The following is a 17238-nucleotide window of genomic DNA, read 5'->3' as shown; positions in this document are numbered from 1 at the left end:
TTAGCAGGGGCCACGGGGTCAGTGCACACCACTTGGTTGGTTAGGCTGGCTGTCAGAAGGGCGGCCGGGATTGCAACTATCTTTCTTTTTTCATGCCAGCCTGGATGGGAGGCTGTTTGGACACACTGATTACTCACCAGCCTCCACCTTTTGTCTGCCAGCCCAGCCTGACTCCTGGAGATCGTGAATAGCTCCATCTAGCCTGTGAAGTGAGCTGGACGCTAGACGGCTGAGCCAGGCTGCTCCGGAATCACCCTGCAGGCCCATGCTAAGGCTGGAGCCCTCCTCTGGGCTGGGGGGCCACTGGCCTGGCCTTCTGCCTGTGCTCCTGGCTCTCCTTGGCATGGCCTGGGCAGGAGTATGGCCACTCCAGCTGCAGGAAAAGCAGGCTCCAACGCCCAGAGGTAAGAGATCCGGGGTGAGGAAAAGTGGAGGAGTTAGGGGGGCTTCTGGAAGCTAGTTTGAGGCCTGAGTCCTGGGCATGCTGGTGCCATTTAAAGAGCGACCTCTCAGACAGTCTAGGGGCCCAGACAGAAGGGGGAGGCTGGGATTGGGGGGAGAAAGAATGATAGGCAGCGGGCCCAGGCTTGGGAGTCAAGGAGGAAGACAGCCTGGAGTTTGCAGCTGGGGCCCTAGGAGAGACGTAGCAGGGGCCCAGAATAGCCCCAGCCAGGGGGCTTCTGTGAGCCCAGGGCTGCCCCTCCTCACACCCCAGCCCCCGCCCCTATTCCCCTCTACCTCGCCCACCCCCAGCTCTCAGCCCAAGTGCTCCTTCACACCTGTCTCTCTCTCACCCCCAACTCTTCTCCACCTCAGTCTCTCCCATCTCTCTGCTCCAGGTCCTCCCTCACACACACCTTAGACCTTATTTCCTAAGGGGAGGGTTGCATTCTCATCTTGACATGGTGACACCCCCCCTCCAGCCCCATCACCCAGGGGATGGGCCCAGGTTCCACTGCTCAGGTGGGCCTGACCTTGTCTCCCACCCCAGCCCTGAGCAGGAAGGAGAGTTTCCTGCTCCTCTCCCTGCACAACCGTCTCCGCAGCCAGGTGCATCCCCCTGCGGCCAACATGCAGAGAATGGTGAGTGCCCCAGCCTGGGCTCACAGAGGGGGTGGCCGGAGGGGTAGCCCTGAAGAGGGCTCAGGAGGCCATGCCAGCACCAGGCACCCTTCCACCTGGGCAGAGCAGAAGGGGCAGCCAGTCACCTTGCCCACTGTGGGGACCAGGCCTGGTTGCTGGGGGCTCCACAGTTTCCCACTTCCCAGAAGGGCAGTCCTTTGGCCTTTCCTCACATCCCATCCCGTTGTCCTGGAGACCAGGAGGCCTGGAAGGAGGAGCTTCACAAAGGAGTCCCAGCAGGATGGAGGGGCTGGGGACTGGGAGGGAGAAGCATCCTGCTGTGGGACCAGGACCCAGTGAGTCTTCATGTGTTTGTCCAGGCAATTAGGAGAGGTCCCTCCAAGTTTCCAGCTCAATTCACTGGGGCTGGGGTAGGCAAAGTGTAGGGCTTCCCATCACCCAGTTGGGGCTTTGGGGTTGATGGTGTTATCCTGGAGCCCAGAAACTCTGTCCCAATAGTGTAGGACCCCAGCTGTTCCAGCCAGCCAGTGTTAACAGGCCAGGGAGCGAGGGAGGCCCAGGGTGGGGGCAGGCAGGGTTCCCCATGGCTGCCTCTCACAATCTCCTCTGAGGCTGGCTGAGCAGTGGTGACCTTGAGAGCTCCTGGGTCAGTTTCCCAGGAGGTGGGGGCGGGACAGGCAGACAGGAGGGGTCACTTCTCCCCCTTTCTCTGCTCTGCAATGGCTCTGCCCCTCCTCCAGGCCCAGGTCCTGACTCCCACTCACCCTCCCCACACTCCCAGCCCTAGCCCCTGGTGTGGGGCCGTCCCAATCAGCTGGTCAGCAGTTTCTACACTTTTCCTGCCCCTTTTGCTAGAGTCTTAAAAAAATAGCATTTCATAAAAGGTGTAAATGAAGTCCGCACTCAAACTCCCTGACACCTTTGACTTTGGCCCTGGGCACCCCTGCGGGCTCTAGGGCTTTTATCCAGTAAGACTGAAGCCCTGGGGGTAGGTCAAGGTGGCTGAGGGTCCCCAGCAGGCCCTGCTGCTCCCAGCTCCAGCCCTCATCAGCAGTAAAACCACTATGGCCTTCTACCCTGAGCACAGCACTCTCCTCCCTGCTTCCACGAAGTCCTCACGACAACCTTAGCCTATAGGTACCTGAGTGTCCCCATTTTACAGATGAGAACCTTGAGTCTCATGGAGACTAGGGGACTGCTGGAGGTCACACAGCAGTGTGGTGTGACCAGTGATCCATGAGGTGGCTAGGCTAGCCAGGGCACAGCGATGGGGTGATGCACGTTATCCTGACTGCTGAGAGCCTTGTTCCAGAGGAGGGGGGACGGCTCGGTTGGGGCAGGGGAGGTCGGCTTGTGCTTGGGTAGGGAGAACAGATTAGATCTGCTCCAGAGAACTCTGCTTTCTGGGACCGAAGCCCTGGGGCCCAGGAGACCTCTAACCCCCTCCCTGGTCCTCTCTCTCTGTTGGTGCCGACACATGCCAGGCCAGGGTGGGCGACTAGGATGCAGAGGCACGGCTGCTGCAGCTTCTGGCATCACAGATGGGAAGCCTAGTGGGAGCCCCTGAGCCTTTCTGACAATGGCCAGGGTCAGGTGTCCCTAACAGCAAACATAGAAGCAGTGTGAAAGGCTTGGGCACTGCCTGGGGCTCACATTACCTGGTGGGAATAAATTACTGCAGAAACCCATCCCATCGCCTGGGCTGGCACTGCTTGCTCCAGAGCACCTGTCCCCCTCAGGATGGTGGTGCCATGGTCAGGGCTTAAGTGTGCCCGTACAGGAGTCAGGAGGAGGCATGCTCAAGGCCCAGGTGGAGCAAGCTCTGCATTGGGGGTCTAGACACACCACAGCTTTTTCCAACACACCTTGGAGAGCTCCGTGCAGGTCCTGTCTGACCTGCCCCACCCCAGTGAAGTAGATAAAACCCACGCAGAGTGGTCAGGCAGCCAAGTAGGACACCCGGCCCAGTGCTCACTCCTCTGAAAAATGTGTGGCAGATGGCAGGGGTGGGCATCCTGATGACATCTCTATCTGTATCACCCCAGGACTGGAATGAGAGCCTTGCCCGACAGGCTCAGGCCAGGGCAGCCCTCTGTGGTGCCCCGGCCCCAAGCCTGGTGTCCACACACTGGGCCACTTCACATGTGGGCTGGAACGTGCAGCTGCTGCCTGTGGGCTCGGCATCCTTCACCCACGTGGTGGGCCTGTGGTTCGCAGAGGGCCAGCGCTACAGCCATGAGGCAGCCGAGTGTGCCCACAATGCCACCTGCACCCACTACACTCAGGTGAGACCAGGGAACTGGTGAGGCCCCTGAGCTGTGGGGGCCAGCTCAGAAAAGCTAGAGTTTGTCCTAAAATTAGTGGTTGCTTTTCCTCCAGTTTGTGTGGTTTTACTTTTTTCAGCTTTAAATATGAAATATTTCAAACATACATTAAATAATGGGCTCCCTCTTACCCACTACTTAGATTTAGAAATTGTTAACTGTACAGTATTTGTTTCTGATCTCTTTAAAACAACATCTCAACTAAAGCCCTACTCCTGCCCTTTCTGTGTCCCTCCCCAAAAGCAACTTTCCTGAAGTCCAGGGGGATCACTCCCAAGTGTTTCCCTTGTTTTGTTTTTCTATATATCTATATATTGTTTAGTTCCTATGGGAAAACGCCAAAAAACACAGGCAAAATCCCAGGCATGTTCTCATAGCTTTACTACATATGTGTTTTCATACCCTTTCTACTTGTACATGTGGGCTGTATGCTATTAAATGTTACATAAGTGCTCTCTCTCTGTCTCCTTTTGCATTTATGTTTATCACTCCAGACCACACTTTATAAGATTTACTTACATGATCCAGATACCAATGGGTGATTCACTATGAATAAAATGAAATCTACAGGCATCTCAGTTATTCTTACTTGTTTACTGTTACAAGTCCGGCTGCAATGCACACATTGCGGTCCTCTTGTATGCTGTACCCAGAGTTTCATGAGGGCGCCCATGGAGGGAGAATGGCTGGGTCACAGAGGACATGCACCCTCAGCCCTGCTAGGTACTGCCAGCATGATCGAGCCCACTGTACTCCCCCACACAGCAGTTCCACTTCCTCATATTGGGATTGTCAGGCCAACTCCAGGCTGTGTAATGCCACTTCCCGTTGTTAATATGAATTTCCCTAATTACCAGTGAGACTGAGCATCTTCCATTCTGTTAATTACCTGCTTGTATCTCTTGTCCATTTTAATAACGTGCTGCCTCTTTTTCTTTATATAATATATATATTTTTCTATATATGTATTTTTTTATATGTACTGGTCATCTGGGTTGCAAATACCTTTTCCTAGCGTATGGCTTGTATTTTTTTTTCTTTTTGTTATCTTTTATTATATATGAGATCTTAATATTAATGAACTCCACTTTTTCAGTTCTTTTCTTTCTAGTTCCTTTGTAGTACCATTTAAAAAACCCTTTCCTATTCTGAGATCAGTCATTTGTAGTACCATTTAAAAAATCCTTTCCTATTCTGAGATCGGAAAGATAGTCTTCCTATATTTTCTCCTGAAGTTCGAGTCCTTCTCCACTGACGTGTAGAGCTGCCTCTGACATATCCCAAGCTCACATATCCACAGAGGTCTGTTACTGAGTTCTCTGCTCTAATCTGTTGGTCTCTTTGTTTCTCCTACACAAATTGCGGGGGGGTTTCCTTCTTATTAAATTTATTGGGGTGACACTGGATTAACTAAATTATACAGGTTTCAGGGGCACAATTCCACAACAGATCATCTGTACAGTGTGCATTGTGTGTTCACCACCCTATTTCTAAGACTTTAAATCTAGGTTTTGAATGCTATTAACAACCTGTATCCATTAGCTTTTGCGGGATGACACGCTATCCCCAAATTTAGCATTTTACAATTCCGCAGGTGGGTAATTTGGGTTGGGATCAGCTGGGAGGTTCTTCTGGTCTTGGCTAGGCCCACTCATGCAACCAGTTGCTGGGTTAGCCAGAAGCTGGCCATCATCTCTGCCCTAGGAGGTCTTTCGGCCTCCAGGAGGCTTATTTGTGGGGTGGCTTGAGCATGGTTTTGTGAGAGTAGAAATTGCAGGGTCTCCTGAGACCTAGGTTCAAAATTGGCTCCATATCACCTATGCTGCAAGCCACAGGGCCAGCCAGACTCAGGGTGTGGGAAAGAGTGTCCTTCTATTGATGCAAAGAACTCCAAAGCCACATTGAAAAGGGTGCTATGGCGAGAAATGTGGCTGTTTTTGCAATCTGCCACATGGCCTTTCATGTCCAAGTACTTCTTTTGCAGCTGTCTTCTACACATCCACAATTTTCCCTCCCTTTAGGTATCTGCTGAGCCTCACCCTTCCACTCCCCCACCCCAGAAAGACTATTCCTACCCATCCTTACAGCCCTGCCCGTCACAGCTGCCACTCCTGAGGCCCTGAGGGAGGTGAGGCAGCCTGGTATGGGGCCACAGCTGTGTTCTCCCCAGGTGAGCACTGCCTGTGCTGCTGGCCCCAGGCTGGCAGTGGGGGTGGCCCGACAGCATTTCTGAGCCACTGTGTCTCCCGCAGCTCGTGTGGGCCACCTCGAGCCAGCTGGGCTGTGGGAGACATCCCTGCTCTGGGGACAAAGCCAAGATGGAAGCCTTTGTCTGTGCCTACTCTCCTGGGTAAGCCCCCACCACTGCTGGGCTGTCGGGGCTGGGGTGGGGAGGGTACTTTCACCCTGCAAGAGACGCCCTCCCACTCACCCAAAAGGCCTTTACTTCTTGGTCTACATCCTTGCGGGAGAGGGAAGAAGGGGGTAGAGAATCAGGTGCAGAGGTGGCAGCACTCACAATGCTGACCATGCAGAAGGTGGAGTCTCTGCAGAGGCCTCTTCCTGGAAGCCCTACCATCTTTCAGGGAATTTCCCAGTATCAGTCTGGAAGTCTTCTTTTCTCTCCTAGGAAATCTCCCAGTCTCACCCAGGTCCCTGACTCCCTGGCTGGGCCAGAACGGGCTGAAGGGGCGGGTAGGGCAGGCACTGAAGCTTGCCCAAGGCCAAGCCCCTCCAGCCCTCTCGTGCTTGCTCTCCAGAGGCAACTGGGAGGTCGACGGAAAGACAATCATCCCCTATAAGAAGGGCGCCTGGTGTTCGCTCTGCACGGCCAGCGTCTCAGGTTGCTTCAAAGCCTGGGACCACGCAGGGGGCCTCTGTGGTAAGTGCCCACCTTGCCAGGGGAGCCCTGGGGTAGCGGGTATCTGAGAGCCTGGTCTGGTGCTTAGAGGAGGGTGGCAGCATCCTGAGGGGCTGTCCCAGAAGCCCTGGGCCTTGGTACCCAGGAAGGCTCAGCCTGAAGGAGACTCCCATTTCAGAGTTCCCTTTTCATCTGAACAGAGGTCCCCAGGAACCCATGTCGCATGAGCTGCCGAAACCATGGCCATCTCAACGTCAGCACGTGCCACTGCCAATGTCCCCCTGGCTACACGGGCAGATACTGCCAAGGTGAGGAGCACCTAGAGTTCCAAATCACAACAGTCTGAGGGACCCAGTAAGGGGAGCCTAGGCCCAGCAGACATGCACGCAGCTCCCGGGGGTGAGGAGGGGCTGAGCCCAATGCGCGTGCACTCACTGAGTGAGTTTTGAAGGCATATCAAGTGTGTTAGCGGGTGCTGATAGTGACCTTGCTGATCTGCACACTGCATCTAGTCATTCAACAAGCATTCACTAAGCACTGACTACGTACCAGACCTTGAGCTCTGCAGGGGGTTCAAAATGAAATTAGATGTGGCCCCATAGGCTCTGGAGCAGTGGGAGGAAGACAGAATTAGGATTCAGAAGTGGATCGCCTCCCGCTATCCTCCCTCCCCAGCTCTGTGGCCATGGGCAGGTCACCTCCTAAACCCCAATGGGATTCTCTACAATGAGATCAAACCAAAGGTGTCAAGTGTGGCAGCACTTGGGAGCCAGGTGGGTTGTCCCAGAGAGGGATGATCTCTCCGTGGTTGGCCAGTCGCTGCCTGTCCATAGCCTGTGAGGGGCAGCACGCGGTCTGGGGCTGAGCGCCGTCCCCTCCTGCCCTGTCCTGCTAGTGTGGTGCAGCGTGCAGTGCGTGCACGGCCGGTTCCGGGAAGAGGAGTGCTCCTGTGTCTGTGACATCGGCTACGGGGGAGCCCAATGTGCCAGTGAGTCCTGACCCAAGGCCCCCAACAAGTCGCACCCCTCCTAGGACCCCCTCAATGGGATGCTGGATCCGGCTCAGATCAGTTCACAGTTGCCCACTGTGCACATCTCATCCCAATTCCATGCTCAGTGACACGGGTAGCTTGAAATGGGCCATGGTGTGGGTACTTACGCCACAGAAATTGACTAATGCTGCAAATCAAAACGTTTCTGAGGCAGAGAGCTGGTTGTTACACATTTACCAGCACACCACTGACCCTACCCACTCTCCAGCTGGGGGCACGTTGAGTTCAGTTCCCGGGCAGAGTAGGAGGGGTAACAATTCTTTTTTTTTTTTTTTTTTTTTTTTAATTTTTAATTTTTTATTTATTCATTTTAGAGAGGAGAGAGAAAGGAAGAGAGAGAGACAGAGAGAGAGAGGAGAGAGAGAGACAGAGAGAGAAGGTGGGGAGGAGCTGGAAGCATCAACTCCCATATGTGCCTTGACCAGGCAAGCCCAGGGTTTTGAACCGGCGACCTCAGCATTTCCAGGTCGACACTTTATCCACTGCGCCACCACAGGTCAGGCAAGGGGTAACAATTCTGACGTGCAGTTCCCACACTCACTCAGGCTCCCTTCCCCCAGCCAAGGTACACTTCCCCTTCCACACCTGCGACCTGAGGATCGACGGAGACTGCTTCATGGTGTCCTCGGAGGCAGACACCTACTATGGAGCCAAGATGAAATGCCAGGTGATACTGTTGACCCCGGCCTTCCCAGGAATCCCCACAGGGTCTCAAGTGAGAATGTGAATAGAGGGACCCTGGACTAAGAGATGGCTCCTTTGACATCTTCTGACCTGATTCTCATCATTAGTATAAAGCAGGGGTCCATGCAGAGGCCCCTGGAAACCAAGAGCTCACTTAATAAACTGAGGGACGAGGGATGAGGCCCCACCCGACCCCCATCTAAGGAGCTGCCCTGACCCAGCCCCAGCTGCTGGCTGCCAGCAGGAATGAGTTTTAGGGAGGCCAGTACTCAGGACGTTTCAGGACCAGAAATCCAGATTTTCACTGGCATCTGTAGACTTATTAATGTTGGCAGCCAACTCAAATGTGTTTAAGGCGTTAAGCCTGTAAAACAAAACCCTTCCACGGGTAGGACCCTCACAGTCTAGGCCTCTGTGCAGGCAGAAGAGAGGAAGGGGGATCCCTACTCTAAGAGACAGGAGGCTGGGGGCGGGTGACGACAGCACACACCTTTGTTATCCACGGCCATGGTGGGGTGGCCTGAGCTCCAGGTTCCTGCCAGCATGACTCAGAGTGGGGTTACAGGGAAAGGGCGGGGTCCTAGCCCAGATCAAGAGCCAGAAAGTACAGGACATCCTCGCCTTCTACCTGGGCCGCTTGGAAACTACCAACGAGGTGACCGACAGCGACTTTGAGACCAGGAACTTCTGGATCGGTGAGTGTGGCGGCCAGGCTGTCCCACAGTGCTCCAGGAATCTGGACCATGGAAACCCAGAGCACCCACCAGCGGAGAGAACGGGTGTGGTGAGGGCTGGGAGCCTAGAATAGGGCTAGTACAGGCTGGCAACCGCCCGCCCTGGGGAGAGCTGAAGTGAGCGAGAACCGCCAGGGGGACTGGGGGAGCTGGGAAGGGGGTTCAAGGGCTAGGAGCAGACAGGCACTAGGCAGCAGGCTTAGGGCTCAAGGCCCTCATTTCTTGGGTCATGGGCCAACCTTGACTGCCCCGGCCCAGGGCTTACCTATAAGACGGCTAAGGACTCCTTCCGCTGGACCACCGGGGAGCACCAGTCCTTTACCAGTTTTGCCTTTGGCCAGCCTGACAACCAGGGGTGAGTCTGGGATGCCCTCCCTATCCTGGGCCCACCTTCTCCCCTGGGCCTGCTCGCTGAGCCTTCAGATGCTGCTGAAGTACCTTCACCCAGCCTGCCTGCCTGGCTGAGCCCTCTGAGGGTCTGGGCCTCACCTGATACCCAGGTGCCCAGGAAGTCAGGGCACAGCTGAGTGTGGGCATGGTGCTGAGGTGAGGCACGTCCTGGGCCTCCAGGTCATCACATAAAGAAAGGGAACCTAAGAATTCTTTATCTATCCACCCACTCCCATGGTCCCCTCCATCTACTGCACATTCCCCCTTTCCTCCCTTATGCCTGTACCAATACAGACAGTGCCCAGGTTATGAACAAGATACGTTCTGTAGGTTTGAAAATGTTTAACTATTTATATGCATAGAAAGGTAAAAATAGCCTGACCAGGCGGTAGCGCAGTGGATAGAGCATCGGAATGGCATGCGGAGGACCCAGATTCGAGACCCCAAGATCACCAGATTGAGCGTGGGCTCATCTGGTTCAAGCAAGGCTCACCAGCTTGAGCCCAAGGTCACCGACTTGAGCAAGATGTCACGTGGTCTGCTATAGCCCTCAGTCAAGGCACATATGAGAAAGCAATCAGTGAACAACTAAGGTGCCGCAACAAAGAATTGATGCTTCTTATCTCTCTCCCTTCCTATGTGTCTGTCCCTGTCTGTCCCTCTCTCTCTGACTCTCTCTGTCTCTGTCACACACACACACACACACATACACACACACACAGAGAATTAAGTAACGGCTGACATACACACATACATCAATATGGTGTTGTAATATGACTCACTCAAATGCAAAACCAATAAAAAAAAGGTAAGAATAAATAATATGTTAAGACAAACATCTGTTGCATTCAACAGACAAATGTACCTGTTGCAACTTACATACAAATTCAACTTAAGAACAAATCTACATTTGTATTCCGTTTGTAATCTGGTGACTGCCTGTATACTGATTCCCAAATTCTATAGCTATCCACCCACCTGCATCCATTCACACACCATTTACCCACCAGCCAGCCTGCACTGTGGGCTTTCTGGTTATGTAGCCCTGATCTGGTCTTCAAAGCCCAGGAATGCCCAGGGCAGGGGTGACAGGGGTGGAGGTCATCAGGCTGTGTGGCCACCAAGGGCTCCATCTTGCCTAGCCCTCCCTTAACCTCCTCGACAGAGGCCAGGCCTATGCCCCTGGCCCATCACCTAGGAAGTCAGCCTGGTTGGGCTCCCAGACACACCTCTCCCTGCTGGGAGGGAGAACGTGGGCCTATCTGTTCCAGGTCTCCTTGCCACCCCCATTGCCTAGTGCAGCTGAGTGCTCTCAGTGGTAGCTGGGTGTGCCCACACCTCCTGGCTTCCCTGAGAACAGCTGCAGTGGTCTGGGGAGCAGGGATGGAAGCTTGGGTTGGGTCTGGCTCCCAGAAGCCCCATAGACAGGATGGAGGCACTGAGGTCTCTTAGATGCACGTGGCCTGCCTGCTGGAGTGGAGGATTTAAGCCTCTCCCCAGACTCCTAACATCATTATTCCTGAGCACCTGACACCTTGGCCCAGCAGGTTTAGCAACTGTGTGGAGCTGCAGGCCTCAGCTGCCTTCAACTGGAACGACCAACGCTGTAAAACCCGGAACCGCTACATCTGCCAGTTTGGTGAGGGTCCTCCCACAGCTCCCCTCCTGTGGTCCCTGTCCCCTGGGGTGGCTGCTGGCCCAATCCAGGCTGCCAGGACATCCAGACCCCAGGCCTAGAGAGTGTCTGAGTACACAGGGCTTTGAGAATGCCCTGCTCAAGACAGGTACCACAGAGGCCGGGGGGGGGGGGGGCAGCCTCACAGGACACACCTGCACAGCGGCCAGCCTGGAGGTACAGCCTGGGCGGGGATTTGTCCACCCTTCCTCCTGTCACTAAAGTTGCTATTGAGGACTTGTTAGGTTCCTCGATGTTACCTGATTCTCTAGAGCAGCGGTTCTCAACCTGTGGGTCGCGACCCCGGCGGGGGTTGAACGACCAAAAAACACAGGGATCGTCTAAAGTCATCAGAACCGCTCTAGAGCCCAGTGAACTCTGGTGGGGGCAGAGGTGAAGCCTAGTCCAAAACTGACTCCCAGTAGGACCTGCTGGAAGGGTCTGGAGCTACACGTGGGACCATGACTATGGTCGCTTCTGGACCAAGTGCAGTAGGGTCCGCATCCCAGGACTCCCTGGGCTGCCATCGACCCTTGCTCTGTTTTGCTTCCTTCCCAGCTCAGGAACACATTTCCCAGTGGGACCCAGGGCACTGAGACTCGACCATGCCTCTCCCCTGCCACTGCCTGGGTGCACCAGCCCTGTCTGCCTGTCTGCCCATATGTCTGGAGCATGGGCTAGGCCAAGACCTCAAGCCCAACATCCAAAGAGGTCTCAGACCTACCAGGAAGTGGGGCAGGGCCAATAGGGAACCTGGCATAGGTGGAGGGTAGCCCAGAGCACCTCAGTTTGCTTTTGCTTGGGGAGATGGGCCTCAATTAGGTGTTGAAACAGGAGCCAAGGCAAAGGGTCAGATGAGACCACTCTCCTCCATCTTGGCTAGACCTTCTGGGGCAGAAGGAGGTTCCTTGCTGCCCACAATGGACCCCACAAAAGATTAAACTAAGTTATAAAACAGCCAAACTTGTGAATGCTCATTTTCAAGGGGAATTCAGATAAGCCAAATTGACCCTACTAGAAACTAGAGCAGGGGTCCCCAAACTACAGCCTGCGGGCCACATGCGGCTTCCTGAGGCCATTTATCCGGCCCCCGCCGCACTTCCAGAAGGGGCACCTCTTTCATTGGTGGTCAGTGAGAGGAGCACAGTATGTGGCAGCTTCGCTCATGTACAGTACTACTTCCGGTGACACGGGATGCATGCATCAAGGCTCCGGAAGCATGTCGTATCACTTGTTACAGCTAGCAGCGACAGATATGGAACCGGACATTGACCATCTCATTAGCCAAAAGCAGGCCCATAGTTCCCATTGAAATACTGGTCAGTTTGTTGATTTAAATTTACTTGTTCTTTATTTTAAATATTGTATTTGTTCCCGTTTTGCTTTTTTATTTTAAAATAAGATATGTGCAGTGTGCATAGGGATTTGTTCATAGTTTTTTTTGTTATTGTTGTTGTTTTTAGTTTATTTATTTATTCATTTTTAGAGAGGAGAGAAAGGGAGAGAGACAGAGAGAGAGAAGGGGGGAGGAGCTGGAAACATCAACTCCCATATGTGCTTTGATCAGGCAAGCCCAGGGTTTTGAACTGGCGACCTCAGCATTTCCAAGTCGACGCTTTATCCACTGCGCCACCACAGGTCAGGCCGATAGTTTTTTTTATAGTCCGGCCCTCCAACGGTCTGAGGGACAGTGAACTGGCCCCCTGTGTAAAAAGTTTGGGGACCTCTGGACTAGAGAGTGCCTGAGTCTTCGCTGCCTTGCCTCCTGCCTACCCTAGCCCCTTTCCTGCTCACCCAAGTGACCCAGGCAACCTTCTGAATGTTTTTAGTCTTAGTCCCTGAATAGATATGAAGCTTCATTTGCGTCCCTAATTTCCAGCCCCATTTCCTCTCATCACTGCCTCTGTGGGCTCTGAGCCTCTGTTCATACCCTCTCCTTTTATTCTTTTTTTTTTTTTTTGTATTTTTCTGAAGCTGGAAACGGGGAGAGACAGTCAGACAGACTCCCACATGCGCCCAACCGGGATCCACCCGGCACGCCCACCAGGGGCGATGCTCTGCCCACCAGGGGGCGATGCTCTGCCCCTCCGGGGCATCGCTCTGCCGCGACCAGAGCCACTCTAGCACCTGGGGCAGAGGCCAAGGAGCCATCCCCAGCGCTCGGGCCATCTTTGCTCCAATGGAGCCTTGGCTGCGGAAGGGGAAGAGAGAGACAGAGAGGAAGGGGGGTGGTGGAGAAGCAAATGGGCGCTTCTCCTATGTGCCCTGGCCAGGAATTGAACCCGGTTCCCCCGCACGCCAGGCTGACGCTCTACCGCTGAGCCAACCGGCCAGGGCTCCCTTTACTCTTTATGCTTGCTTTATGTGTTTCTTCTTTCTTTGGGATGTCTACACTGGGGTCTGTTATGACCCCACCTCCCTCCTCTTCCTACAGTGGTAAGAGGATCCAGGCAAGCACTATCATCAGTGTCCAGAATGTACCACGGCCCATTCACATACTCTTTTGTGCCAGCCTCAAGTTGCTTTACTGGTTGAAGGTAGAAGTGTAGCCTGGGACCATGGGATGGGGAGAGGCACATGAATCAAAATTCTAGTTGCAACCAATAGAAACAGCTCTGGCTAATTATGGTAGGAAAGGAATTCATCCTAAGGACAATGTTTTAAAAATGGACAAAGGACTTGAATATCTAGTTTGCCAAAATGATACACAAATGGGCAACAAGCAAATGAAAAGATGCTCAACCATCACTACTCATAAGGAAATCCAAACCAAAACCATAATGAGACACCACTTCACACCCATTAGGATGGCTGTTTTCAAAGAAACAGACCATAACCAGGATTGATGAAGATGTGAACCAACTGGCAAGCCCTCAAAAAAATTAAACACAACTACCATATGACCCAACAATTCCACTCATAGGTATGTACCCAAGAGAACTGAAAACAAGTACTCAAACAAACCCCTATACACAAAGTTCATAGCAGCATTATTCACAATAGCCAAAAGGTAGAAACAACTCAGTGTCCACCAATGCATGAATGCTTAAGAAAATCATGGCACGTACACACAATGAAACATTCTCTATCCATTAAAAGGAATGAAGTACTGATATATACCACACAGTGGATGAACCTTGAAAACGTTACTTTAAGTAAAGGAAGCTAGTCACAACAGGTCACATATTATATTATTTCATTTATATGAAATATTCAGAACAGGAAAATTCACTGAAATAGAACAGATAGGAGGTTGCCAGGGGCAGCAGGAGAATGGGGACTAGCTGCTTAATAGGTACAGGTTTTATTTTGAAATGATAAAAATGTTGTAGAACTTAGTTAAGTGTGGAACTTAGATAAATCACAACATTATGAATGGACTACATGCCACCATATTGATTGATTTCATGTTATGGAAATTTATGCTGAGTGAAAGAAATAAATCAGAAAAAGCTAAGAACTGTACGATTTCACACATAGGTGGGATATAAAACTGAGGCTCATGGACATAGAGAAAAGTAAAGTGGTTACCAGGGGGAGGAGTTATGGTGAGGGACATACAGAGGGACAAATATACTGTGACACAAAATGATTTGACTTTGGGTGATGGGCACACAATGCAATCAACAGTTTAAATGCTATAGAAATGTTCCCCTGAAACCTATGTACTCTTATTGATCAGTGTCACCCCATTAAATTTAATTTCTAAATAAAAGGACAATGGTTAGTCACAGGATCCTAGGAAGATTCAGAGAGCCAGGTAGGGTGCCTATGTGGCCAGAAATAGTGACCCAAATTGTGCTGCAAAGTCAGTCTGGGAGGGATCCCATGTCACTGCTGCAGGCACGGGAGTACAGTGTGCATGCCAGCAGCAAGGACGCTAGAGCCACCTTTGTGGCAACCCCACCCCTGCAGGGCCCACTAACGCTGGCAGTCCAGTGCCCTCCGGAACCTCCCACACCCAGGCACCCAATTCCTATTCGGCTGCAGCTTCTTCTGTTAGTGTTCCTGCTGACACCACACGCCCCTCATCAATGTATTTCTCAACCCCACGACAAAGGACACGCCTTTGGGGCCATCTCTGGGTTTGTGGGCAGAGGTAGTGATGAGCAGGTCCTACCTGAAAAGTCCATGGCAGCCTTCTCATCTGAGACAAGTTAGCAGAATGCCGGGGTTCCCCATGTCAGCCTGTGGGCCAGCAGCATTGGCATCACCGCGGAACATGCTGGAAAAGCAAAATCTCAGCTGCCCCAAATCTAGTTTTTTCCCAGGGAAGCTCTGAAGGTGAAGCCGGTTATCTGGATTTTGACAAAACCTCCAGCTACTTCAAACGCAGGCTCTGGTATGAGAACCACAGGCAGAGAGAGGCAAAGAGCTTGAGTCTAAAGCAGGTGTGGCCAACAGTTTTTGCCTCCGGGCCAGATTAGAAAGAACTTCTTTCACTGGCCGGACAAAATATTAAAATTAAAAAATGTTTAGGCCCTGGCCGGTTGGCTCAGTGGTAGAGAGTCGGCCTGGCGTGCAGGAGTCCCGGGTTTGATACCCGGCCAGGGCACACAGGAGAAGCACCCATCTGCTTCTTCACCCCTCCCCCTCTCCTTCCTCTCTGTCTCTCTCTTCCCCTCCCGCAGCCAAGGCTCCATTGGAGCAAAGTTGGCCCGGGCGCTGAGGATGGCTCCATGGCCTCTGCCTCAGGTGCTAGAATGGCCCTGGTTGCAACAGAGCAACACCCCAGATGGGCAGAGAATCGCCCCCTGGTGGGCATGCCAGGTGGATCCCGGTCAGGTGCATGCGGGAGTCTGTCTGACTGCCTCCCCGTTTCCAACTTTGGAGAAAAAAAAAATGTTGAATACAAAAACGATTCATTTAAGTAAACAACATTTTATCATGTAATTTGTTTATGAATAAATGTGAGTGAAAAAAATTTTAATATACATTATTTTAATAAAAATATAATTATATATCGTATAAATATCCAAACTGTATCACAATCAATCAAAAAAATCTTTAATTAATAGAATGAGCTTGAAGGGGTTATATCGCAAATAAAACAATTATTTTTTTTTTACAAACAGCCTGGACACGTTTTCAGTTATCAACTGCAGCTACTGTCTATGCTACAATGCCACTTGATTCAGTACACTTGACCACAAAAATAACGAGTTGTTTGACCTTGGGTGCGCACTGGCAAACTCCGCCTAAAAGAATGCGGGTTTCACATCGCCACTAAACTTCAAATAGTTCATATTGAGTACAGACGAGTACAAAAGTTGTAAATCTTTATAATGGAATTAAAAATAAATAAATAAGTACTGTATCGCGAATCCATTCGACCAATTATTGGAAGTTAACCCTAGATTAGTCACATGCGGAATTCCTTTTCCCCGTATCACTATCTTCTCAAATATCTCGATTTCCAATAATCAAAGACGCTTCCGCTTCTGAGTAGCTTAGATTTTAAAGTAGCGGAAAATATTAAAAATTTCATCACGGGCCACATCAACCCGCAGGCCGTATGTTAGCCATGCCTGGCTAAAGGCAGCCTGGATGGGAGGCTAGGCTCTGCCACCTACTGGGTAACTTTGGCAAGTTATATAACACCCAGGTTTTAGTATTCAGAGTCCCATGTGCAGGCCCTGGCTTGTTAGAGTCGGCAGGGGTAGTCAACCTTTTTATACCTACTGCCCACTTTTGTATCTCTGTTAGTAGTAAAATTTTCTAACCACCCACCAGTTCCACAGTGATGGTGATTTATAAAGTAGGGAAGTAATTTTACTTTATAAAATTTATAAAGCAGAGTTACAGCAAGTTAAAGCATATAATAATAATTACTTACCAAGTACGTTATGTCGGATTTTTGCTAAATTTGGCAGAATAAATCTTTATAAAACAACTTATTACAGTTAAATCTATCATTTTATTTATACTTTGGTTGCTCCGCTACCGCCCACCATGAAAGCTGGAACACCCACTACTGGGCAGTAGGACCAGGTTGACTACCACTGGGTTAGAGCATCATCCCGAAATACCAAGTTTGCAGGTTCGATCCCCAGTCAAGGCAAATACAGGAAGTGACCCAAATGAACGCATAACTAAACGGAACAACAAATGAATGTTTTGCCCCCCCCCACCTTTCCTCTCTCTGTCTCTCTAAAAGCAATCAATTAAAAAAATTTTTAATAAAAATAGGCCCTGGCCAGGGAGTTCAGTGGATCAAGCGTCATCCCAGTGCACTGAGGTCTTGAGTTTGATTCCCAGTTAGGGCACATACAAGAGGCAATCAATGAGTGCACAACTAAAAGGAACCATTAAGTGGAACGAGTTAATACTTCTCTCTCTCTTCCTCCCTCCCTCTCAAATCAATGGAAAAATTAAAACAAAAAACAAAAAATCCCACGTGCTGGGAAATCCTTCCATTCCAAACCAGGATACTTGGT

The 17238-nt window shown here is 51.4% G+C and overlaps 1 protein-coding gene across 3 annotated transcripts; it reads left to right on the top strand.

The window, feature by feature from the left end:
• Positions 1-16118, top strand: CLEC18B (C-type lectin domain family 18 member B). 3 transcript variants are annotated; one of them, XR_010727139.1, is made up of 13 exons: positions 2-404; positions 992-1083; positions 3129-3368; positions 5660-5757; positions 6167-6288; positions 6468-6575; positions 7163-7255; positions 7879-7985; positions 8568-8697; positions 8995-9091; positions 10674-10765; positions 12288-12439; positions 15877-15992. XR_010727139.1 is itself a non-coding variant. In XM_066243737.1 (12 exons), the coding sequence occupies exons 1-12, from the start codon at positions 266-268 to the stop codon at positions 16029-16031; spliced, it is 1473 nt and encodes a 490-aa protein (XP_066099834.1). In that variant the 5' UTR covers positions 1-265; the 3' UTR covers positions 16032-16118. The 3 variants fall into 3 exon arrangements, 2 of the variants coding, with proteins under 2 accessions (XP_066099834.1, XP_066099835.1); XM_066243737.1 differs by lacking the exon at positions 12288-12439 and having other exon boundaries at positions 1-404; positions 15877-16118; XM_066243738.1 differs by lacking the exons at positions 12288-12439; positions 15877-15992 and adding an exon at positions 11360-11928 and having other exon boundaries at positions 4-404.
• The last annotated feature ends 1120 nt before the right edge of the window (positions 16119-17238 follow it).

The sequence above is a fragment of the Saccopteryx bilineata genome, chromosome 9, assembly GCF_036850765.1.
Source record: "Saccopteryx bilineata isolate mSacBil1 chromosome 9, mSacBil1_pri_phased_curated, whole genome shotgun sequence".
Classification (NCBI taxonomy): Eukaryota; Metazoa; Chordata; class Mammalia; order Chiroptera; family Emballonuridae; genus Saccopteryx; species Saccopteryx bilineata.
The sequence above is the reverse complement of the archived record's forward strand: the minus strand, read 5'-3'. Positions and strand labels throughout refer to the sequence as shown.

Coding starts and splice junctions, on each gene's coding strand:
- CLEC18B (XM_066243737.1), top strand. CDS start 266: ATGCTAAGGCTGGAGCCCTCCTCTGGGCTGGGGGGCCACTGGCCTGGC. Junction 405..991: donor GCAGGCTCCAACGCCCAGAG/GTAAGAGATCCG, acceptor CTCCCACCCCAG/CCCTGAGCAGGAAGGAGAGT. Junction 7,986..8,567: donor GAGCCAAGATGAAATGCCAG/GTGATACTGTTG, acceptor GTGGGGTTACAG/GGAAAGGGCGGGGTCCTAGC.